At 35.2% G+C, this 26338-nt stretch overlaps 1 protein-coding gene across 6 annotated transcripts in view; it reads left to right on the top strand.

The window, feature by feature from the left end:
• PHF3 (PHD finger protein 3) overlaps positions 1-25774 on the top strand; it is a 49837-nt gene extending 24063 nt beyond the window's left edge. For 4 of the 6 annotated variants that reach the window (XM_059467253.1, XM_059467251.1, XM_059467252.1 and 1 more), the window contains 12 exons: positions 8930-9254; positions 10291-10468; positions 11985-12126; positions 12253-12409; positions 13446-13562; positions 15630-15761; positions 16188-16320; positions 16808-17000; positions 18557-18704; positions 19795-19884; positions 21052-21247; positions 22397-25774. In XM_059467253.1, the coding sequence (XP_059323236.1) occupies positions 8930-9254; positions 10291-10468; positions 11985-12126; positions 12253-12409; positions 13446-13562; positions 15630-15761; positions 16188-16320; positions 16808-17000; positions 18557-18704; positions 19795-19884; positions 21052-21247; positions 22397-24570 (3985 nt within the window). In that variant the 3' untranslated portion in view covers positions 24571-25774. Of the gene's footprint in view, positions 1-3924; positions 4484-7488; positions 8805-8929; positions 9255-10290; positions 10469-11984; positions 12127-12252; positions 12410-13445; positions 13563-15629; positions 15762-16187; positions 16321-16807; positions 17001-18556; positions 18705-19794; positions 19885-21051; positions 21248-22396 lie in introns of those variants that run through there. The other 2 variants (XM_059467257.1, XM_059467255.1) reach the window with 2 other exon arrangements.
• Positions 25775-26338: the final 564 nt, after the last annotated feature.

The raw sequence follows: 26338 nt of genomic DNA, 5'->3' as shown, positions 1-26338 counted from the left end.
TTAGTTTATAAAGTCAAAGTAGCATTACAGAAGATACAGGAATACACATCAATATAGGATTGAGTTCAACAAACCCAATTTTGCATTGCCAGTTCTTAGTGCTGCCAGAATAATAATATAGTGTATGAATCACCAGCTGAGGTTGAATTGAGACAGCCCATGAGTTGCCACAGATGCTAATTATGGGTATCATCAGTTTTGTAATGTCTGTCTTCAGCGTTTTAGGGTTTTTTGTTGGAGTTGTGTTACTTCCTATGTCTGCATAGCAAAACTGTGGACACAACCAGCACTTTTGGCAGAAGATAATCAGATTTGCTAAACATAGAAAGATTTTTAGCACATAAACACAAAATTTTTGTATACAAAACAACGAGAGAGACACAGTAGTGGAATAAGGAAACTTGCACTATTGAGCTTCATGCCTAATAACAGAAAATTTAAGACTGTCAGTGCATGACTTTTGCTTATTACTAGTCTAAGTAATAAAGTTTTAATTTTTTCAGATTACTTTGTAGTTTTGTGCTACAAATAACTTAAACTTGCAGATTCATTTGCTATTATTAAGATATCAGAGAAAGCAAAATTTTTATCTCCTGTGCCTTGGCATTTTGTCCTAATTTAATTATTAGAGCAAGAAAAAGAAAATACTTCTAGTACAGTGCAAAAGAGAAGTGTATGATGATAAACTTGAATTCTGTCTCTTGGAAACTCATCAAAACTATCAACATTTACTGTAATGAAAAGGGGATTTTAGTTTGTTGTTTGGATTACTTTTCAAGGAATTTTTGTTTCCCTTTTGAAACCACCTAGCTGGTCGCTCTTACCCTTTTTTCTCATTGTATAAGAGAAGATGAGAAAGTGTAAGACACAAATGCTGTATGTTCAATAAATCTCAAAGGCAGAGCTAAGATGTGAAAACAACATTTTTGTTTATAGCTCTGTGGTAGTTTCAATTTTGGGACTTTTATTCAATGCTGTGGTTGAAATTGCTTATAGGAGAAGAAGTTAAACTGAAGTTGCAGCCCCAAATTGGGAAGTAATTTGCCAAGAGCTTTGCAGGATGTCATATTAAGGTAACATTTAAAATTCAGAATGCAGAGTAGTAGTCACTAGAACCTTTGTGTATTTTCTCTAATAAATGTAAAGCCACTTGTTGTTATTGTAATACGAAGCTTGGAGAATTGATTCAGGTTGAAGGTAATGTGTGGAAATTGTGGCATCAGCTTTCTTTGTGTACAGAATTCCCAAAGGGCGATGCTTACATAGGCCTTACACAGACCCAGAGTAATTTTACTCTGCCTGTTGGAACAGGAGTAGAAGGATGGTACTTCAATGTTGTTTTATTTCAGATCAGCACATGGCAAATGAAGTGAATTTATATCTTTAGGAACACATGCAGTAATTTGCTGGCCACATGCAAAGTCAAAGTATACTTACCTTGTACTGCAGATACAGTGGGTTTGGGAAAGGAGGAATTCTGTTTTATGAACATGAGGTTTGCATGATCAAAAAAGTTTACAAGTTATAACATCTTGCTTTGTAAGAGACAATGTTTGCTTGCTTTCTGTTAATAGATCATCATTGTTTGGCACCTGAGCTTTGAACAATGACTTACTTCTTGCTCTCTCTTCCGTTTGTCTTGAAGTTTATGAGCTGTACCCATCATAGCTATTTTATATATATTTTTTCATTACTCAGAGAATGGGTTGCCAGTGTTTGGCTTTAGGACTCTTTCAGCCTGTGTGCTTGATGTATTGTGGTGTATCTTTGCTACATGACTAAATTTCTCTTTCATATGAAAACTCAGCCTTGTGTTTCTGCACAAGTCAGATGACTTTTGTAATTTTCAGCACATCTGAAAGGGTATTTTTTCAGTTTTTCATATTTTCAGGGTTTGAGTTGTTGCTCATAGTATTTTCAACATGTTTGACGTTGCCAGTGTGTTCCCATATTGCTATCAGATGTTTTCTAATCAGCTAATAACATAAATCATATGCAAAAGTTTTCATTTGCCTATAGATGAAAAGTGTGTGTCTATGGATATGCATATCACATTGAAAAATATGAAGTTACTACTCAAATTCTTAATGATGCTGAAAATACTAAGCTTTGTCACAAACAATAGTTACTTTTCCAGAATACAGATTAAAGGTCATTAAAGGTAGTTGAATTTTAAAAATAATACGTAATTTCTCAGCATAGTGCAAAATGAAGATGGTAGCTCTGCAGACATTGAGAAATCTGCTAATGTAAAATTTCTCTGCTTTTCACTGTAGGTGTTCAAATTCTCTGCAGCTGGAGGTCTGAACTGGTTCCTTGCTTGTACAAGTAGACAAAATCTAACAGGCATTTTTCAGATTGTCTCCCTTGTTTGTAACTTATCTTCTTTAACAAGAAATTTGATCAATTTTGGATTAATAATTCAATACAACTTGGGATACTCTGTTTCTAAGCAGATGTTCTAGAAAACATTACAGAGCAAGTTTGTAACTTTTATTTGGTGACTTTGTCTTGATTTCAACAATTCCAAGTAAGATTTTTCTAATAGCCTGTGGGAGTTTGAGGATTCTCTTCTGCTGTTGTTTTGTGGGGTTTTTTTCTGGTTTTGTTTTGTTGTTGCTTGGGCTTTGATAATCCAGTTTGAGTGGTCAGACATAATTTTTCTGTGTGGTTTGAGGCCAGTTTAAGCTTTACAGGAATAGATTTTACTTGGGGTGTTCCTTCCCCCCACATTTCAGTTGTGCTTTAATATGGAGGAAAAGTTAGTAATATTGTAAAAGATAACTAATTGGAAAGTACTGAAGTTGATTTAGCAAAGGTGCAGTATTCTTGATTTCTTGCTTACACATAATTCCTAAAATGTTCCTTTAGAACTGCCGTACAAAAAAGTACTTTGGCTGATGGATGCAAACTGCAAACCATTTTTACCCATACTAAGGATTATTAGGAGATTTTTATTTTAAAAATAGTGCTAAATGTGAGTAAATTATAGTGGATCCAGGTTATCATGCAATTTGCATAGGCAATACAAAAAAGAGTGGTTGAGAAAGGAGCTTGAGGCTCCAAACTTTAAATTACAAATGCATATTTTTTTAGGGTGGTGATGCCTGGCGTGAGTGCATCATATATAACAAACTATTTGTTGTGAGAGCATTCTTCCCAAGGAACAGTAATTAGAATAATAATGGTGCCTGAGTTCTAGTAAACGTCCATTAGGTGGTATGAGTGTGTTAAGCAGCAGATTATGCAAGATGTCATCAGTTTACAGTAATGGATGATGCTTTTAAATTTTCTGCCTCTGTTACTGCTTTCTTCCTCTGTGAAAAGCCTTGCAGCATTAAAAGCTATTGTGCCTTTCCACCCACAGCTGTAGAAAACCTGAATGACAGTATAAACAGAACAACACTGTAATGTATAATTAACAAAGGGAAGGCCTCCACTGTGATTTTTATTTACGGTTACATAATTGTATTTGTAGATTTTGTATGGATTATGTTACTATGCTGCAGTATTGGCAAGATTATTATTAATACCAGTGGCATTAAGGAATCAAGCAAATGAATACCATAAGTTGTCTAAAATATTTTTATGAAAGATGAGCATAAATGCAAGGTCCTTATGCATGCACTTTATAAAGCATATTATGCTTATCCTGCAACATGCAATGTGTGTAGAATCCACTGGTAATGGAGCTTCCCTTAATGATTATATATAATATGTACATATGTTTCTTCATATATGCATAATTTTTAGTGCAGGTTTGTAATTAATATTAGGAAATGTACTCTTTTATTTTCAGGGTTTTGAGGAAATTTAGTGGTTTTGGCTTTGCTGTTTGGCATGTTTCATGAATTCATCTTTAATTCAAAAAGCATAGGGTTGTTTATCTTCCTGCTGCTTCCTACTTGGAGGGGGTTCCTGTAATATAAATAGCAAAGAAAACTATGCCTTTAAGAAAGAGATGAAACATCTGGCATAAAAGATGGGTAATTGAAATTTAGTACTTCGGCAATAAGTTTGCAGTGTCTTTTTCGTATGCTGCAAATTCCATGTAAGGAGATCTGCTGCTAATGATTGAGATAGGTTTATGGGTTTTTTCTAGAAGATCAGAACTTGAAAAATCATGTCACTTGTGTTAGACTTTGTCAAAAAGAAGCAAGTGGAACTGCTTGTGTCTCTGTGCGCTTAAAAGGTAGTGCAGATTTTTTTCTTTTGACAGACCATATTTCATTTGAGCTTTGTATCAAACCATGCTACTTCACTGATGTGGAACATACATTCTGCTGAAGCTGCCATGCCATGAATATCATGTCCCTGCTTTAACATTGGCTGCAGCAGAGAAACAGTTGAAATGTTAATGCAAGTTTACAACAGATCTGTAGAAGATTGGTGAACAGTGCCATTAAGGGACAAATTGCAGATGGGGGACTTGCTTTAAATACTGAAGTCCTTAAAAAGTGAACAGTGGGTTTACTCCTCTTAGGTGAGTTTGGGGTTAGGGTGTTCTTTTGAATAGTTTGGTTTGGGGTTTTTTTGTTAAGATTTGAGTCCTGTTGTGGTATTTTTCCCAATTTCTATGTGCCACAAGCATGAAGGATTAAAGAGAAGCAATTGTTTTGAAACTAAATGATTTTCTGTGGCAATGCATTATTAGTTAATCTTAAAATGCTGGTTTTGTAGTTCTGTCCCACACTGATGAATAACCCTTGACAGCTCCTGATTTTTATTTTGCTTTAAGTATAGCTTTACAATGAAAAACTGCTTTATGGGTAAGGTGGTTTCTGCCCATTTTACAGTAATGATTTTCTCTGGAAACTTGCTGCTGTTACATAATTTGAATATAAAGGTAATTTTAAAATATGGTCCATATATTTAGAAAATAAATTGTCCTGACTTTTTCATCTAAGAAATTAATTTAATTTATTGCAAATAACACACCAGAGGAAGTATTCAGATCATAAGAGAGGTTGTGGCAGGTTTGCATTAATTATTCTGTCTCTTTTTATGTTTCATCTGTTACTTTCTGATTTTAAGGTGTCTCTTTTCATGCTGACATGTGGACTACCAAGAGGATTCTTTAAAGGGATGAAACTGTAGCATACTCTATGCAGAAGTCCCAGTGAGCTATAGTACTGTGTGCTGTCACTCGTCAGCTTTTAAAAATTTTTTTCCTCCAAAAATTTTTTTATATTAAAGTCCAATGAAAGCAAGTCTTTCATTGAATGTGGCATGATTTAATATCTTAAAATATACTTTTCTTTCTCTTTCAGCTTTACATCTTCCAATCCAGCCTTACAACATGGGTAAAGTCCTACACTTCAGATTTGAAGCAATCTACAGTCAGAAACGTTGATGTTTTACTAGTCCAGGATACCAGAACTGCTTCAGTCAAAAATAACAACTGTGCAAAAGGACATCCTTGAGCCTTCAAACCAGGCTTCAGTTTTTCTTGACTCCCCTTTTTAGATTGAATATTGCTCATTACCTAATTATAATTGCTACAAATCATAGTTTTGTGTGCAGGTGAGGGAAACAGGCAGAGATGTTTAAGTGGTCTTATGGTAAAAAGGATTACCTACATTACTGGTATCAAAATCAGTATGTTCTCTCCCAGCCTCAAAAGTGGCAGTTTTGCATTTGACTAGTGTTGGAAAAAAAGCCCCAATTAGTAGAAATAGTGAATTTTTTTAGGCAGGCAGCACTAGTGTTTTTAATTACCATTTTGTGTAACTAGGTTTAAGCAAAACAATTGTAAACAATACATTGTGTTGTATAGAAAAGACATCATGGATATATCCTGATTCTTTTTGTAGTCTTGGTTTCTGAATCCTGAATTTTAGTTTTGTTGTGTGTGTTAAAATACAGTGTAACTGAAACCTTGTTGTGAGGACTGGAATGAAGCCAAATGAATCTTCCATCTTCAGTAGTTTGCTTGAATGACCTCTCTCTTGGTGTGTAGTCTTAGTGAAGAATGATCTTTTCTGAGTGAAATTCATTGTAGGGTTCTTTGACTTTTAAGATTTTTATTATTTATTTGATAGACCTGAAAATAAAGATTTAATACTGGATACCTATTCTAGTGCCTTACTTGCACACCATCTCTATTACCTCCCTTAATATGTGTGAGCTAAGCTGAAAAATTCCATATGCTGTCAACTTAAAGTTGAAGGTGGTGCAGCATCTTGTGCATTTTAGTTTAATCTCTTCAGCAAATATCCATTTTCTAAACACAAATCAAAAGTTTGTTTTGGTTACTAAATGCTGCAGTCCGTCTTCCTCGTATAACTAATTAGTCTCCGATGCATGAATTTACAAACTGAGGAAAAATTACATATATTTTAATAAAAATTCAATTAATAGCAGTTGTGGTTTCATGATGGTGTATTCTTGGTTTCCTTTTATTTTTCAACCACAGGCATTAATTCCTTAGGACACCAAAACACCCTTTAAGCATGATGCTTTGGCTGTGTGGTTTGAATTTATTTCAGCTTTTGCAGAAAATCTCACATGGGGAATTTTTGTAACCAGTTTCATTGTTCCCAGAGCTTTACTAGTATTTTATTGCAGAGGTACAAGATGTGTTCTGTGTAAAGCACCCACTGTGGACCTTTGCAGTTATGAAATAGGGACTCGCCTTATATTTCCTGCCCATGCATGTTTAGCTCCAAGCTCTCAGAAAGGAGCAGTGAGCTTTGTGTAGCAGTCCTGTTGCTTCTCTCTTGTTTTTCTGTTGTGTTTATAAATGCTGTAGTATTACTCTGCTGAGGCCATCAGAAGTAATTGTGCCCTAACATTACCTTTCTTGTTTTTGCAATTTGCTGGAACATGAATCTGGAAAGATTGAGATACTGACAAAACATGAAGGAACCTCTGCCTTTCTAATTAAAATTAGGAAGTAGATTGGCAGATGCTGTTTGTTAGTGACAAGTAATACTATTAATGTACTTGCAGCTCAGAAAAAGAAAATTCAAAAGGAGAAAATATTTTTCTTCCCAAACTATTTTAAAAACCAGTTTCTTCAAATCTAGCAAACATCATCATAGGCTTTTCTCAATCTGATGGACCTCTAAAACTTCTCAGACTTATTTTGTATCAAAATAATATTTTCTTCAGCAGAATGTAATCCTGACATATTTTGAGTAGGGAGGGACAGAACATCCAGTTATTTCTTCTTTTGTTTCAAATGTCTGCTGCTAATAAGAGCTTTCATCTCTGAGGTAACAGTAATTTTTGAATACAATACCTGCATCAAGCCACCTGGAACATTGATTTACAGTTCTGGACAATGAGAGTTGCTGTAAGCACATCCTGTAATGTTTATATGGTTCCACCAAGTAGGTAAGTCATCAGATAACAGATAGCCTGAGTGGGGGCATACCTAAGTTAGGTATCATTTTGCTTGGAATCACATGGAAGAGATTATAAGGTATTAGGTTAAAGAAATAGGGTTTGTAGATCAGCATATTTAGCTCTTAAATATATTGCTCAAATGATCAGATTTGCATGAATTACTTTTTAAGTCAGGTCTGTCTTCTGTGAAATTCAAAACCTAGGAATTCAGTAAATAATTTTTTAGTGTTACCAAAGAACTTCTGAGTTCTTTAATACACTTACAGTCTTTCTGGATTTTCTTCATCTGGACTATATGTTTAAAGTACGTATCTTGAATATAGTTTATGTAAGTATAAAACAAAATGAAAATAAGAAATAAAAATTGAACAATAAAACCCAAACAAACAAAAACACACACGAAAACCCAACAAGCAATCCCTGCCCCCCCCACCCCTGACCCTTCAAAAATATGAAAGGGGAAAGAGAATGGAAATGGATATCACAAGAGATCTTCCTGCATCATTTGAAAGGTGTTCCTTGGTGCCATGTTCATTATTTGTAAAAAATAATTCCTACCACATTAGTCTCCTGAAGTAATTGGTTTTTAGCCTGTGAAACTTTGAAATTCCACTAATTCCCAAATACTTGAACTGGAAATTGTACCTATTGTGCAATTAGGTGTTCATTATACCTGATGAAGTTTTCAAAATGCTTCCACAAAACCGAAATCATGCTTTTATTTTAGACCAGGTGATCTTTGCAGTGAAAGTACAAACTGTGTTAAAGTTGGTTCTGCTTTTAAATAATGCAGTTAAGTGAGTTGAAGGGTGTCTGTTAAAAGATGGTCATTTTGGTATTTGAAGCATTCTTTAAATAACTTACCTCTGAATAAAATGGCAGAGTAGCACAAAACTGTGTACCGCATTTAAACAAAAACAGTCACTGCAAGCTAGACTGGTGGTTTTGGAAGCCAAACTCCTGGCCCATATTCACCAGTAAAGAGAATGAAAAGCAGCTTTCTAGAAATAATTTAGTAGTAATGGTCTAAAGAATGAGATGTAAGATACCAACTAATTTAGAATAGGTTGATATACCCATTGTGTTTGTCAGAACATTTATAGACCTCATACTGCTGTGGAAGATTGCAGCTGCTGATGTGTTTGTGATGAATGATGACAATCATATTTGTAGGAAAGCAAGGATAATGCAAGAAAATTTTCAAGTATTTTCAAACAAATTTACTGAAAGTTGCTGGATTTTTGGTTTTGATTTTTAACATTCTTAAGAACATTAATAGTAATTTGAAAGGAAGCTTGTTAGGATTTGGAAGCAAGTTACACAAGCACAGTGAGATTTGATAGTCTCTTGGACTATTGTAAAAAGCAAAAAGGAAAAAAAAACCTTTTGGGAAGACCATACCATGTCGTAAGGCTGGAGATGGATGTAAAGCACGAAAGAAAATCACTCACTAGGTAAGAACAAATAATTGAGATGCACAGATCAAAGCTATTATGATATATCCTGCTGAAGGTGCTCTATCTTCTGTCATAGTCTTCTTTCACAGTTTTCACTGACTTTTATCTTACTTTGTTTTCAGGTTTATGGTAGGTTGTGGTAGATGTGATGATTGGTTTCATGGTGATTGTGTTGGACTGAGCCTTTCTCAAGCACAGCAGATGGGTGAAGAAGATAAAGAGTATGTGTGTGTGAAATGCTGTGCTGAAGAAGACAAAAAAATGGAGTGCTTTGATCAAAATGTACTAGGTACTCAAGTGAAACTTGAGCATAAAGAAGAAAAAGCAATTGAGTGTGAAAAACTGGGGGCGTCAAAGCAAACACCTACTTGTAATCTAAATACAGCGGCTGAAAAAACGAAGCAGACGGAGGACACTGGGAAGCACAAAGTCAAAATCTTCAGACGGGTGAGTCTTATTTAATGTTTTAAGTTCTCTCAATTTCTGAGGTTAGAAGGTTTCTGCCTGTGCCATTGCCAATTAATAGACCATGTTTCAGGCATCTTTGTGAATCTAATTTAAATTATTTGCAAAGTTACTTCATCTTCTGAGTGGCTTGACTCTTTCAAGAGGGTATTGCTGAACTCTTTTTTATTTTGAGCAGGGATAAGTTCGTGTAATATGCATATAGAATATCCTGAGTTGGAAGTGACACATGAAGATCATTGAAGTCCTACTCCTGTATGTGTATATAAACCTATATATACAGGTGTACAAAGAAATGGTGAAGAACTAGTGCATTTTTCTTCCAGATTGCTAAATGTGTTATAGGACATCTGTCAATTTGCTATGTGTTATGAGCTGCAGATAAACAACAGGAAACAAAAGAGCAAGAGTATTTTAGTTTTTGGTTGGTTTTATTTCAGATTGTATATAGAAATGAATGCCTAGTGCTTTGATTGGAGTTTTTCTACTTTTTGTCTAATTGTACTAACCAAAGGATAATTTACAAAGATTATTGAGACAATTCTTCAGTTTGTTAGTATATAATGTCATATTCACGATAACATAATCGTCAGTAAGCTTGTCTTATTTCTGAGAAGTAGTATTGAAATTCTGGAATGTAAACTGTTCTTTTTAATTTTAATTTACATATGCTTTCTAAACATCCCTGACCTTTGTGGCTAAAACTGGTTAAGGGATGTTCATCGGTATCCCTGAATTTTCAAAATAACTGCAAACTTAATGGTTGTCAACACAGAGTTTAAATGCAAATTGTCTGTTCCGTATCTTGAGCCAATATTTAAAAGAGATTGTTAAACAATGCTTGGCAGTAATTTGGGATATTGTTCGGTAATTCTTTAGAAAATTATATGGTGATACATGCATCTAGGGCATACATTGTACAGTGTAAAAAGGAAAAATGGGAAAAATACGTGGTAATTATGTAAACGTTGATTGTAGCATTCAGTAGCATGCTAACATGTGTAAATGTTTCTTTCAGGAATCTGGGGATGGGAAGAATTTACCAGAGTCCAGAGACTCTGATACTAAAAAAGGGCAGCATGTTCCTGCTCGGAAGGGATCACAAACTACTGCAATTCCTCGGCGGTCCCCTGAAGATAAAAATGAAAAAATAAGTAAAGAATCCCTTAGTACAATGGAAAGGTGCACAAAATCAGGTACCAAGGCTTGGGAATGTCCTCCATGCTACAGTTCACACCTGTGTACAGTGAAGGATGATACCTTTCTTCATAGCATCAGTTTTTCAAATCATGTTCCATAGTGGAAGAGCTGTTTGTTTCCGTAACATTTATGATCTTTATTTCTCAATTCTTTTTCAGTTTTATTTAGTAGGTAGATGTGTCCTAGATAAATGTGTGTTTCTGTTTCAATAGTAGAGGATGCTCACATGACCAAAAGTGTGAGAAAAAGTACAGAGACATCTCTATTAAAATTTGTTTTATATTGTATGAGACTTTAAAATACTCTTTCATAAAATAGTATGAAATGCTTTGTATACATAGAGCTGGTTTAATTGTTGTATAAATTATATTTTGACTTACTGATGTCTTTTGATAATAATTAACAAATTGACAATCTTGTCAACTCATTTCAGAGGGGAACTTTATATTACTTGCTGAGTCATCAGATTTTCATTTAAACTTCATTTGAAAGGTTGAAGGGACGTATTTACCTTCCCAGCAACCTTTGTCCTCTCCCCAGCTCCCTTCTAGGAAGCATTTTTCTTCTAAGGTCATTATAATGTGAAGTTGTTGTAATTTGGGACAGAAATCTCAGCAGCAAAGCTAGTGAGATTTTGTGTGAGAACTGTGTCTTTTACTCTGAAACTCAAGCTTTGAATTTTTGTCTAAAAATACATAACTTAGCTCCTCTGGTCTTTTGCCAGTGCTGATGCATTCTAGAAATTTTTATCAGTCTTCAGTTTGTTCTTTTTTTTTTCTGAGTATAAAATGAAAAAAATAATATTACTTAGTTCCCATTTCTTCCCTAAATTGAAGGGTGCTGCTCAAAATTAGTGACATGTTCACATGCTGACACAAATGAGCTTTAAGTTGACTCTCTGAAAATTAGTAATTTTTCTTTAATGATTTTAGTTTGATTAGACTTACCCATTATTTGAATTATTTATGACACAAACCTTACAATGACCTTGAATGCTACCTGAATCAGAAGATGAGATTATTATAGTTGAAATAATTTTGATGGCTAACAGATGCAGAAATGCTAAGTTTGATGTAAAATGGTATTTTAAAGTAAAGCTTATTATTATTATATGTGCTTCATAGTATATTATTTCTTAGTTTGTTCATTGAAAAATGAATCTATGCTGTTACAAAAATTTAGAGTCCAAAATCATATTTAAGATCAAGCTAATGAGCACTGGTCATCTTAATTTGTCGTAGATGAAAATACTGCAAATCAAAGGGCAAACTCCCTATTTCTGCTAAGGAAATTTTTGTTCTGGATTAATCTAAGTAACATAAAATCCAAACCAAAGAAGAAAAAAACCCCAACCAAACACAAACCATCCATCCTAGGGATCCAGTCCTTCTTCTTGAGGATCAATTCTTAGCAATTTAAAAATAAAATTTCATGAAAATTATTCCATCAGCAGCAAAAATTTCTAAATAAACCTACTTGAGTATTTTACAGTTTTTAACTGTGTTTTGGTAGGTGTGCATGAGAAACAAGAAATTAAGAAAAAGAAAAATGAGAAAGGATCCAGTAGTGCAACACATCTGCCAGCTTCCAAGCCTTCTGCTGATCAGATAAGACAAAGTGTTAAGCAGTCTCTTAAGGAAATTCTTATGAAAAGGTAAAGATATATTAAGAAATGAAATTATTTATTTGTATTTATAAATATTTCCCTTTGGAAGGCAAAGGAAAAACTGTTAAATATTTGGATGCATTTTGTAATTTTTGCCATTGTGTCCTCTTATAGATTGACAGACTCCAGTTTAAAGATTCCTGAGGAGAGAGCAGCAAAAGTTGCCACAAGGATTGAAAGAGAGCTATATTCTTTTTTTCGAGACACGGATGCGAAGTATAAGAACAAATACAGAAGTTTAATGTTCAATCTCAAAGATCCTAAAAATAATGTATGTGTGATTTGTCTGTTGTCCTTTGCAGAAGTCCTTGATTTGCTGTAGATTTAAGGAACAATCTTCAATCTAGAAACATTATCAATCCTCCTGCAGTTTAACTGATTTGGGGGTTTTTTTGGGTTTCCTTGGTTTTTTGATGTTGTTTGTTCCTGGGCATTGAGTGCCCTCTGTGTTCTTCCCCATCATCAATTCTCCAACTCCTTGCTCCCAGTGTACAGTTTTTTGTTTGGTTTCAAACTGTAGTAGATACAGTTGGCCAAGTTTGTGTTTCTCTTTAGCACTGATATGTTATTTACATGTTATTCCTGTTCCCCCCATAATTCTTTGCTGTTTACTACACCTACTCTTTTTCTGTTCAAGATCTCCTTACTGTACTTTTTCACACGCAGATTTCTCAAGCTTGATCTTCACTCTCTATTCTGCTTTCTGTGAGCCCATTACTTAACATCATTCCTCCTCAGCTTCTGTTTTTTGTCCTTTATCAGTTATTCTGATCAAGTCACTTTGTTTATAGTTTTTTGCCATTACAGTGAGCCAATTATAAGAACTTCTATCTTAGCTTTCATGTAACAATTAACTTCTGTTTTCTCTTTGCTCATACTGCTAAAGTAGTTGGTTGTCTTTTTATTACCCTCGGACTTCATTTAGGCAAGAAGCATAGATATCCTCTTTGATAGCATCTTCTCTTTGTTGCATAATGCAGAGGATTTGCACCTTCAAAAACAACAGTGAAATGTCTGAGTTACTGCTGAGTGGGCATAAAGTCTTTCTCTTTTGAAACAGCAGTTAATTATATGTTTAATCATTAAGGGTACATGTAGATACATTGTTATGTAGAATAAATGGAGCTCTGGAATTAAGCTTTTCATGTTATAAAATCTAGTACTGCTTCCTGGAGTGGAGATAATTAGAAGCCCACACGCTCCATTTAGCTGTACAGAGCATGTTGTATGTTGCTTCTCTGATTTATTTCCTGCTGTGAGCTATTTTTTGTCTTGATAGCAACAGTTACTTTTTTTCTTTCTTCTAGATACTATTTAAGAAAGTACTGAAAGGAGAGGTTACTCCAGATCATCTAATAAAAATGAGCCCAGAAGAACTGGCTTCCAAAGAGCTGGCTGCTTGGAGACAGAGAGAAAACAGACATGTGAGATTTGTCAACACGTTGTTTATTTGACAGCATGTGTAACTTCTGGTTGCAGGTTAAGTGTATGCAGAAAGAGCAGAATGGATGTTGCAACCAAGCAGGAGGATCTCTGTAATTCATTTAGTACTCAAAACCCGAAGATGTTGTCAGGACAGAAGTGAAAGGAGTGTAGTCAGTTTCTGAGGGGAGGCAACCCTGCACTTTCCTTTGCCTTGCAACTTTGTTGCTGCTGGCTCGTCTTTGTATCTCAAATAAGGCTTCTTTGTCCTTATTTTCCACAAGATTTTAAAGCTGTTGCTGGAGCTTTATAAACACCAGTTTCCTAATCAGGGAGAAACAGATATTGGACAAACCAAACCAGAGCAAACTGGTATTGTTTCTAGCTTACTGCTGAAGTGTTACAAATCAGTCCCCAAGAAGTAAATCCAGAGCTGAAAACCTGATCTGCCAGTTGGAAAAGCAGCCTAAAGGGACAACAAACAACGACAACAACAAGAAAAAAAAAAAAAAAAAAAAGAACCAAAAAAACAAATAAAAAAAATACAGGCAGCAAAAGAAACCCAAGTGTAGGAAGTTTACTAGGTTAGTTTAGGCATGACTTCTCAAAGCAGAGCGTCACTTGTGTACTGTGCTGAGAGTTTAGAAGGAGAGACAGGAATAAGAGGATCTGTATTTTTATAGAAAATTCCTTTTTATTAGACATTGCTCCAATTATTGGGCATTTAGTCTGACAATAACCGCATCTGCTTAGAAATGGCCATTAAAAATTTTCTAGTTTACAAAATCTGGATTTATGTTGACAGGACTTTTGGTATTTATATTCCACATCATAACATCTAAAAGCACAATGTTGGGTAGTGTAAATTCATCTGTGTGCTCAGAATGAATACTTGGTAATAACTAATTTGGTGGAGTGGGATGCTGTTTTAGAGACTGCAGTATGCTTTGCAATAGTATTCCTGTGTTTTTTTCCTTGTGATTGCACATTGTGGCTAGACTTGTTTATGAATCACGATAACTTTTTGCTACTATCTATGGAAAAACACTTGTTGATTATCTTATTTCAAGGGCCTAGAAAGAATGAAAAGTTTGTGTATTCTGTATCTATCCAAAGCCCATCTTTTGTAGTGGAACTTTTTTTACATTTATTTTTACAAACGTCAGTGAAATTCTGAAAACATGCCATGCAAAATAAAATTCCACTGCTATGAGAAATATCTTCCCAAAAAAGTGTATGCTGCTCCAAAAATTGCTGAAGGGTCCTAATTGTTCCAGAGAAATGCTTCAAAATTTCTAGAAACACGTAAAATAAATAGTGATGTATCACTTGATTATATTTTTCACGTTACTATTTAAGCAAGGCATTGAGACTGCTACTTAATATTTTTTTCTTTTTATTTCCCCAGGATGTTCATAAGTATTGTTGGTATTTTTCAAACAGATAAAGCAATCATAGAATGCTTGTTTCCTTAGTAAATTAAGCTTGAGAATATTTGGCACAGCCATTACAACCTCATCCTGGTGTAGGAAATGGAAGTGTGCTTTAAGAGGCAATATTAGAAATAATGGTTTGTATTTTATTTTATTGCAAGAAAGCAAAGCAGCAGTGGCATTGGAATTAGCATCTCCATTACTTTTAAAAATACCTTTAATTTTTTTCTTGAGATGAAGCATTAGGTTTATGTACTAAAAAACAAAATGTTGAAGAATTATACAAATTTGCATATATTTATATTCTACATTGTCCCTATTATGATGGGAAAATAATGAATGTATTTTTTTCTTTAGCTCTTGGGAAATCAGAATTATCAGTATTTTAATTCAGTGTTGAAGGTTTGCTTTATAACTTATTTAAATGCATGCCTGGTAAGTGCTTGCTGCTACGCTGTAGGAGAAGTTAGGCTGCTTCCCTGTTTGCTTTATGAAACTACTTGACACTTGAAAAATAAGAATGTATTACTTTTCTTCCTAGAGGGTTCCTAATTGCAATACTGTTATCTCTTACATTTTTGAATTTCCAAATTTTACTGTATGGGAGTAATTACACATAACTACTTGTTTTCACAGACAATTGAAATGATTGAGAAAGAGCAGAGGGAGGTTGAAAGAAGACCTATCACAAAAATTACTCACAAAGGAGAAATAGAAATTGAAAGTGAGACACCAATGAAAGAACAAGAGGAAGTAATGGAAATTCAGGTAGAAAAGAAAGCATGGCCCTACAGTGTGTTTAGTACATAGGCAATATGGTTGTGAGGTGTTTTGTTTATGATTCTGTTGTTCAAGTCTATAATTATCTGATAGTTTTTCTTTTATCTTTACTGACTTCTTGGCCTGGTGATTTTGTTGCTTTCTTTCCTTCTGTGTTGTGTCTGTGACTGTATGATGAATTCTGGCAGTAGTAGAAATTAGAAAATATTCTAAGTGGTACCTGAATATATTTGAGAATACCAATTAGTTATTGTAATGAATTTGAAGATTTTTTGATAGAATTTTAGGCTATACAGCTGAAGGAAGAGCTATATGTCTGAAGGGAGGAAAATGCCATAAAACTTTTAAACAATATTAGGAATATTAACAGAGGAGTTAAAAAAGCCTAACTGAAATGTGTTTGACTCTTCTTAGGAACCTAATATGAAGTTGTTTGAGAAGTCAGAAGAAGCTGAAAAGGATAAGGAAATAAATGAATCTGCATCTCCGGACACCACAAGTCAACATAAAAATCATCTCTTCGATCTAAACTGCAAAATCTGCATAGGTAATTTGGGAAAGCACATGAAAATAAATAGATGGCACTTCTATAATTTGATGATCATAAATCTCAATATACCTCAAAAATTTAAATAAATGTGGGTTTTTACGTAGTTTGCTGACAAAGTTATCGAAGGAATGTTTTACTTCATCATTTACAAAAGAGGATTAAAAGGATAGTCTATTGGCATAAACTTGTCTTCTTTTAAAAAAACAGCTTCAGAGAGTGCAATCCCTATGGTGGATGTACAGACTACTGTTGATTCCTCATTTCTTCATCCTATGCCATCGCAGTGCCAAAAATTATGTTTAGTACTGCATAAACATATACAATGTAATAATTTATGCAGGGTAAAATATGTGTAAAATACGTATCCTATCCCACTTCAGTGGCGATATGTAGTATTTTTGATGTGTCTTCCTTGTATTCAGAGAAGGTCCTCTTTCTGTTTCTTTAATAAAAAATGAAACCCCTTGTGCTTCATTTTCTGCAGGCCGAATGGCACCACCTACTGATGATGTGTCAGGGAAGAAGGTGAAGGTGTCTGTCGGGGTTGCACGGAAGCAGTCCGACAATGAAGCAGAGAGCATTGCAGATGCACTCTCCTCCACATCAAGTATTTTAGCTTCAGAATTACTGGAAGATGATAAGCAGGACTCATCAAAGTCATTCACACCTCTCCCAAAGTAATATAAGCTGTAGAAACAATACTTTAAAATGAAAGACATTATTAATCTTGTTAAGCTATTACATCTAAAGCTACTTTTTTAATAGTGTTTCATTAATCCATTTGGGTGCTTGAAGTCGTACACATATTGTTGTGATTGCAAACTTCTAATTACCACATAGTTTACTTTTCCCAAAAAGCCAATATTTTCTGGTGCAGCAAGGTTTAAAAAGATCATCTTATTACATATTCATATTACAAAAAATCAGTATATAAATTTCATATTGTCTTTTGCTGTTAAGGCACATAGTGTACATATTGTGCTGCATTTAAATAAGTGTGTCTTTCTATAAGTGTATATATAAATTCAGGGAATTTGATATTATTCTAAACAGAGCATTGACACTGACAATTCAGGCTAGTTTGAAATTCCAAAGTAGTGCTTTTCTAGAAATGGCAGATAACAGCATAACAGCAGCAGCTTGTTTGATGTTTTGCTGTATTTACTGTCAGCTCTCTTTTCATTTTCTTCCACACTCTGCTACTCACTAAAAGGGAAATTGCAGTTTATGAGTCTCTTTCTTTTTGGTATGAGGGAGGCTTTTCGAGAAAAACATCCACTCCCAATTATTTAGAATTGACCAGAGTTCATGCTGAAATTTTGTCTTTATCAGGACAGTGTGATCTTTTACCAAGGATAGTGAACTTTGGTTTTTGAATAGCTTACAGCAAGTTCAAGGTAATTTCCAGTGTCGACAGAAATAAACATTGGTTACAGTGTTACTGTAACAATGCAACATCTGGTACTGCTGGGCAGCTTAAAACTCTTAATAGCATGCCTAGAATATTTTGATAGTAAAGTGTTGGGAAATGTTGAAATATGTAGTCTTTTTCATAAGGAAACTCTCAGGTTGAGAAACACTCTCCTGTGAAAATATTGAAGTCATGCCATTAATTTTTTCAGCTGCTTTGTTGAAAAAACTGAGGCTTTTTTTCAAAGACAGGAAAAACAGTTTTTTACAGGTGGAATTAGGAGGAGGCACTCACAGAAGGTGTGGAAGTGGTGCATAGATGAGAAGACATGAGGAGCCAGCTTGTGGTACAAAGAGAGAGTAGGGTGACACAGGCATTCAGGTGGTGGACAGACGGTGGCACAAGATGTAGGAGTTAGGAAAGCAGTATAGGCCAGCTGGCAGTGTGTTTTCATCTTTTACCTATGGCAGGGGAACATCTCTCTGGCTCTGCAGCACCTGTGAGTGTTTCTGTCCTCTTCAGTATAGAGAATTATAGATAATTCTCAGACAAAACAACTTCTCTGTTTTTAAAAAATACTGACTAGGGAATTAATGTGCTGCTCATCTGACTATTCCTGTACCATAGATCTACTCTACTGGAAGATTAGAAACATGGTTGTCTGCCTGTCTTTTTTCATTAACCCTTCAGTATGCTTAACTGAAAAAAAAAATTCTTTATAATACTACATTTCTGTGATAAAGAAAAATTAGGATTTACCCTGTCTTGCATGGTGTATCATGTTGTAAACTGAGTGGGTTTTTTGTTTGTCCTTTTTTTTAGGTCAGAAACGCCTGGTACTGTGGAATGTGAAAGTCTGTTTCTGGCACGCCTGAATTTCATCTGGAAGGGCTTTATCAATATGCCTTCAGTAGCAAAATTTGTTATTAAGGCTTATCCAGTTTCTGGCTCCTTTGAGTATTTAACAGAGGTATTTATATTTATTGAAAAGAATGAATGAACAATTCATTTATTGATTTTACCAACTTACTACCTTGTAGACTAGTATAATGGTGGAAGACAGTGACGCATGATCATTTTACTGAATGAAGTATTTGTGGGAGGACATTGGTTAAGTTCTATATTTGTAAGTCAAGCATTATTCATTACATGAACCTCTTGTTCATCTTCCTATCTATAACAGAAACCTGTGTAATGGAGTTTTTTTGCTTTTTATTTTTTGCCCATCTGGTAGCAGTTCTGGTCCTAACCTTGCATTGTGACTCAGTTGTCCCTGAAAAAAAATGTTCATGTAACATTCTCTTCTGTGTCTGAGAGACTGGAAAAGCATCTAACTGCTTATAATAGTTGTCTTCATGTCACAAAATAAAGATCAGTGAGCTTATAAGGCACAATTTTCCTTCTTGACAGCTGCACAGGATGCATCAGCCTTCTAATTAAAAGAAGTTAGGTCTTCTGTTAATAAGATTATTTTTACGTTGCTGTAGATCTTCAGGGAAGTGCAGGCCATGCAGTAATCCTTAATACTAAGGGATTGTTATATGAGTATCTTGCACTTTTCAAAGCTCTCTTTTCAGAAAAAAATTATTTTTCTGAAAGTTTATTTTGCTTGGGAACAGTGAACTCAGTAGTATACAAGAATTTCCATCTTTATATACATGCACATGTAGGTTATATTTTCCCTCATGATGAAGATTATGAAAGTTTATTGTGAACATAGGTGTGGAGCTCTCATTGTGGTGTGATGTGATAGATAGCTTGAGTGTTCCCAGAGCACAGTACATGTTTGCAGTTAATGTTACCAGAAAGGATAAATTTTGCAAGGTATAGATGAATAGTATTGAATGATAACTAATTCATTATGTATTGGTAACTTCATACTGAAAATCTAAAATGTCCAAAATTTAATTTTGTTCTTCTGTTGTAACTTCTACAGATATTTTTGAATTACAATTTAAGAAATAAAAGAAGTATGTTTTGAATTTTATGAAACAGATACTGGATGAAGGACATAGCACAAGATTTATTTGGATTCACGTTTCTGTTGTCCTTTCTCATAGGATTTACCTGATAGTATTCAAGTAGGTGGCAGGATATCTCCCCACACTGTCTGGGATTATGTAGAAAAAATCAAAGCTTCAGGGACCAAGGTAAGAATTTTACCTAGTAAAGACTTGCTGTTTAATATGCATCTTAGTCATCCTGAAGATACTTAATTTTTTTCTCTTTGAAACATTTGCAAAATATGTGAACTTTAGGAGTATCTCATGGTTATGTTGAATGGGATGAGTGGCAGCTGCTGGCATTTTTTTTCCTACCTAACCTTAAACTGTCAGCTACTGTTTGAGAATACCTGTCTTTGTTTTTCACAGTAACTCATCAGAAATGTTTGGATACCACTTCACATGTCAATTTTTTCAGTAGTGTTACATTGTGCAAAACCATCTCAGCGGCTCTTTGCTAAACTTGTCCCACTGTGTGCCAGTAGTCCTTATGCTGGGGAGCCCAAAACTTGAAAGTCCTTTCCAGGTGATGTCTCACAAGTGCTGGATGGAAAGAAATAGGCATTTCCCTTGGTGTGCTGACTGCTTTGATTCTGACAGCCGGATTGCAGTAGGCCTTCTTGGTATGGATGCATCACCAGTTGATACTGGGCTTGTCCACCAGGATCCCCACATCATTTTATGCCAAGCTGTTTTCCAGCCAATCAGTCCCCCAGCCAGCTCTGGTGCGTGGGCTTACTTCAGCTCAAAGTGCAAGATTTTGCATTTTGCCTTTGCTGACATTGAGAAAGTTTAGCCTGTTATTTCAGCCTGCCTAGCTGCCGTCTTAGTTTTTTGCAGAGCCTCTTATGTCCAATCTTCCAGGCTGTTCGAACAGCATTAGCTCCTGAGCTGGGCTTTGGGCATAATTCTGGGATCTGAATACTTGTCTTCCACTATTATTAATGGATGTCTTGGACACAACAGAATACAAAACACAGCTTTCTAGTAATGTTAAGGGTAGAGACTGGAGTAATTCATTGGAAGCTGGCAAGCTTCCCTGAAACTTGTTATTTAGCCATCTGTTAAAATATTGGCTCTTTTGTCATGTACTTCAATTAATTTTTTCATACTAAGTGCTTTCTACTTGCTTTATCTAGTTCTGAATTATTTTTGGCCCTGTTTCTGTTCCTTCTGTCTCTTCTGTTCTCTGCCATTTTGGCATAGCTTTTTCTCCTCAGCACCGTTGTTTTAAATAAAGAGCAGTCAGTAAAAAAATAGCATTTCACAGAAAAATATTCTTGACCATCTTTTTCCTGTTCATTCTGTAAACAGGAGATCTGCGTGGTTCGCTTTACCCCGGTAACCGAAGAAGATCAGATCTCCTATGCATTGCTGTTCGCCTATTTCAGCAGTAGAAAACGTTACGGTGTAGCGGCCAATAATATGAAGCAAGTGAAAGATTTGTACCTCATCCCTTTAGGTTCCTCAGACAAAGTCCCTCATCACCTTGTGCCTTTTGATGGGCCTGGTAAGTACAGCTTGGAATCTGGAATTTTATGATCATAACGCTACTTAAAGAAGTTGGCAATAAGAGGAAATGAAATTTAAAAATGCTATTTTATTCAAATATGGAATGAGTTTTCTATAGTATTATTATATTAGTTTCCTTGAAAAGATATTAATTTCCCCTTGCTAGATTATTATGATACTTCAAAGATGAAAAGATTAGTGTTTACAACCTTGTTTTATGTCTGCTACCTTCTTTCTCTAACACAGGAGGCTTTGTAGGTTTCAATGTCAGTAAACTGAGTTACACAAGTGGACTATGGTAGAAGGCATAAGTTCCAAATTGGTACTCTCAATTTAAAATAGTATTTTTCATTATTTTAATTGTTTTTATCTTTTTTCTCAAGTATTCCAAAGTTCCTTACCAAAAAATACATTGAAAGTTTAAAACATAGATGGGCAAGGAAAAGAAGCTCTTGAAATGATCTGTGTACACTTGAGTTGATCTGTGTATGCTTGAGTTACTTTACATTAGTTTATCTTGGTTATAAAAATTTGTGGATAATATTTCTTTTTGAGATAGGCAGGGCCAAAATGAAGAGAGAATGAGCTAGAACTATTTTCTTTTGCCATTATATGGAACAAAATAGATGGTGAGGAGATGGGTAATAGTATGCTTTGAAACACAGCGCCTTTCCTGGAATGAGGGAAACATTTCTGAAATTTTTCCTGGTAAATCTTTGAAGGAGTATGTCTAATACAAATTGATGAGGAGACTTTTTGTTTGCAAGTGTTCTGTTTACTTTTTTTTTCACCTATTATACTTTGCTACCACTGTTACCATGTTGTAGCTGGGTTAGACTGATGTTTAACTTCCGTGCTGATTCTGATGAGATTAGATGTCCTATCTGTCTCATATTCTCTGTTTGGAAGTTATAGTGTACTTGAACCAATCTTAAGTTGCAGTGCTTGAAGTCATAATTTTAATACTGGAAATATATTTTTTTATTATTTTAAGTATTGTTATGACAAGCAGAACAAATTCAAATAAATGCCGTAAGATTAATACTTTTGATAGTATATTGTAAGTATATGGGGGTTATTTTTGTTAAAATTATTACCTTAACCAAAATACAAAGAGATGATAAATTGCTGTTGCAATTTTGTACAGGGATTGAAATACATCGACCAAATTTATTACTGGGATTGATAATTCGCCAGAAGATGAAGAGGCAGATTACTGCTGTTTCAAGTGTAACCAGTAGTTTTACAGATGAAGCTGCTGAAAATACCTTGAGTAGCTTGCCACCAGAGAAGAAAAGCAAGCCAAGCAAACCTGAAGTCTCACATCATGATTTGGCACTAGAAGAAGAAGAGGAAAATAATTTTTTTAATTCCTTCACAACTGTGCTGCACAAGCAGAGAAATAAACCACAGCAGTCTAATACAGACGATGCTCCAGCAGTTATTGAACCGTTGGTGGAAAGTACCAAACATGAACCACCAAAGCCTCTCAGGTTTCTTCCTGGAGTCCTGGTTGGATGGGAAAATCAGCCTTCTACTCTGGAGCTAGCAAATAAACCTTTGCCAGTGGATGATATTCTTCAAAGCCTGTTGGGCACAACAGGGCAGGTGTATGAGCACAGCAAGTCAGAAGCAGGTCCTAGTGAAGACATACCATTATTAAATGAACAGGCAGCCTTGAAAGAAGAAACCATGGATGTTGCTGAGGTAACTGCTGAAGCTGGTGAAGCAAAGACTGGTTTGGATGAGCCTCAAGAATCCACTAATGCTGCTGCAACTGTGGATGCAGCAGCTGTAGGGACCTCAAGTTCTGCTAGAAGTACTGGTTCTTTGATAGGGCTGACTCTTAAGGGAAAACCTCCAGATGTCTCCACAGAAGCATTTTTAGCAAATTTGTCTGCTCAAGCACAGAATAAGGAAACTGAAGAAAGTAAAGAAAATGACTCAAAGCGACAGATACCAGACAAAGATAGTGTTGCACAGGAAGTTAGAAGGAGCACAAATTCCAGTTTTTCTTCCTCATCAAACTCAGGAAAAAAGCCCAGTGAGAACAATGTTAATGTAGGTTCTGCTGAAGGTACTACTGCTAATACCTCTAAATCGCCACCATTTATTAATCTTAAAAGAGACCCACGACAGGCAGCTGGACGAAGCCAGCAGACTAATATTTCAGAAAACAAGGATGGAGATGTTAGCAGAAATGAAGACCGACAAAATGCTTCAGGAAATGATCAAGGAGAACCAGAGAATAAACAACTTTCTGGAGAAGGGGGCTTAAACCTGTATCAAAGTGAGACTCAAACCAATGAGACACCGTTCAGTTCAGCTGCAGCTAAGGCAGATAACACAGTTGCATCACAAGCAGAAGATACCAAACACTCACAGGAAGATGGATTGATGCAAAATATTGAAACAGTGAACTCATTTAGAAGAGGACAAGCCACAACTTCATCTCATTTTGAAACTGAAAACTCTTCTCGTTCTGAATTTATTTCCAAAGTCCCAAGCCCTGTTGCAAGTGGCAGCTTCTCATCTGTTGGACCTCCTCAGCAGAATTTTCAGCATTCTAAATCTAATCCACCTGGATTTCAGTTTCAGGCTCCTGTACCTCATAACTTCCCTCCACAAAACAACCCTATGTTTGGATTTCCTCCTCATTTACCACCTCCGCTTCTTCCTCCTCCTGGCTTTGGTTTTCCTCAAAATCCAATGATGCCATGGCCACCAGTAGCTCATTTATCAGGTCAGCCACCACAGTATGCCGGACCCATTGCACAAGGGCTACCAGTGGCTCACAAACAATCAAGATTTTTGGGACCAGAAAATTTTTTTCAGAGTAAAGACAGTAGGAGACCAGAAAGACGCCACAGCGATCCTTGGGGCAGAGAAGAACAGCATTTAGAGAGAGGATTCAGTAGAGGAAAAAATGATCGACAAAGACTTTACAGTGAAACCCATCACCCAAAAAAAGACAGACATGAAAAAGAATGGAGCAATGAAAAATACTGGGAGCAAGATTCCGAAAGAAACAGGCGCAGAGACAGAAACCAGGAAAAAGAGAGAGAGCGGAAGAGTAGAGAGGAAGGACAGAGAGACAAAGAAAGAGCGCGATCCCCACACAGTGATAGAGCTGCTGATGGAAAAAGCCCCAGAGAGACTAGAAATCCAGAAAAAAAGACAGAGAAGCCTAAAAGTGATGAACAGGCTCATGAAAAAGATAAGGAGAGGGAGAAAAGCAAAGACAAGCATAGAGAACGAGAAAGTGAAAAGAACAGAGAGAGACATAGGGACCACAGTGACAGAACTAAAAGCAAAAGGTAAAAAGATGCAGGCAGTCTTTTAAAATCCTATTTAAATAAACTGTTAGAGTAATGTCGTAAAACTTTGTATGACAAAAAAAGAGAGCCTGCTAGGATTGTGCCATTGTTTTTTATTCTGTGTTGGTGTTTTGCAGAAACAAGTCTGTGTTTTGGTACCACTCAATGTACCAATACTCATCCTTTTTTTCATTATACCAACTATCGCTAGAAGTAGGAGTTTAATATTTTAAAAATTTTACATTGCTGTATATTCAAAATTTTAAAGATTTCTTTTTATTAATATGCAATAAAGGCTTAGGAATTTTCTTAGCTGAGGAAGTTGGCTTTAGTCAAGTCTGCAATATAGTTGCTGCCTTTGGTAATTTGTGCTCTCTTCTGTTTTAAGATGCCCTGATAATTTTAAAGGTCATTTTCATACAATACCCTTGTTTTTAAATTGCACTGTTTTTAAAGACTGCAGCAAAGCCTCAGAATCCACATGTTACAACAAAATGTAATATGTTTGGTGGTGTGAAAAGTTTGGAGTTTTTTTTAAATTATTCAGTAGTACAAAAAAAACTCAAGTGTATTTCGTTATATTATATTTCAAGTTTTTCCTAAGCATCTGAAGCAGTTTGTGACCAGAAATTGGAAGGCTGAGCTGCTCAAATGTTACTGCTTTAAACTGCACTTGTTTTAATGAGAAAGCATTTCTAACCTAAATTCTTGAAAATTATTTGTAGTAGTAAATTCATTTCTCCCACCATTTTCCATGCTTCAAAAACTTGAATACCTGAGCTTGTACATTACTTTGTGTTTTGCTATCCTTTTTACTGTAAAATGTAAATATTTTAAGGGATATTTTGATTCTAAAATGATAAAACTTTCTCACATACTGTGTGTGTTTGATTTCATAGCTGTGAAACTGTAGGCTAAATGAATACAGAAGGCTGAGGCACAGAATGCCACATTTGTTGTGCACTTTATAGCTCAGTTTGTTTTGAGTTTTGGAGAACAAAGAGGGGGGAGAAGGGCAAAAGTGTTTGTACCCTTGGGACTTCTGGTAACTTGGTATTTTGTGGACTACCATCTAGCAGTGCCAAACAACATGCAAATGTGAAAACAAAATCACCTACTCTAATACTTTTTAAAATACACTGGGCATCTTATTGAGTCTGTCAGAAACAACAAAAATATTCCACCGTATAAAGAAAAACTGAGGTTTATTCTTCTGGTTTTCAGTGTTTTGTTTTTCCACTTTGAGTACACAACCTTACTTCCACTTTGAGTACAACCTTACTACGCTGCTGACAGAGCATTTTGCACTTTGCTGTAGAAAAGCCTCTTCTTTTCAAAAAAGTCTTCCCAGTTTAACAACATCATAATTGTTAGTCTTAATTATGAATATATTTTAAGGTAAATTTTTACTTGGATACATTGCAAGTAACTTCATGGTCAAATTAGCTAAAATTTAAAATATTGTACTAAATAAAGGAGGTGGTAGACTTTTATTAAGTGATGTTTTTTCAGCTCATCATTGAGAAGACTAATTAAAAAAAATCCTCAGTAGCTAAAAGCGACATTCAAACATCTTTAAAATAAAACTAGTCTTTTCCAAATTAATTCCATAGTCTGTAAAGCAGCAGTGCTGTTGAATATATCTGGTAGTAATAAATGGGTTTTGTTGTTTAAATATTTGCACTGAGTTCTGTAGGCACAGAAATGCACTAAAGCATTGTTCTCATTTTTGGAGTAAGTTTTAAATTGACAGCTCTGCATATGAAGATTTT

Source organism: Ammospiza nelsoni, chromosome 3 (genome assembly GCF_027579445.1).
Source record: "Ammospiza nelsoni isolate bAmmNel1 chromosome 3, bAmmNel1.pri, whole genome shotgun sequence".
Classification (NCBI taxonomy): domain Eukaryota; kingdom Metazoa; phylum Chordata; class Aves; order Passeriformes; family Passerellidae; genus Ammospiza; species Ammospiza nelsoni.
The sequence above is the reverse complement of the archived record's forward strand: the minus strand, read 5'-3'. Positions and strand labels throughout refer to the sequence as shown.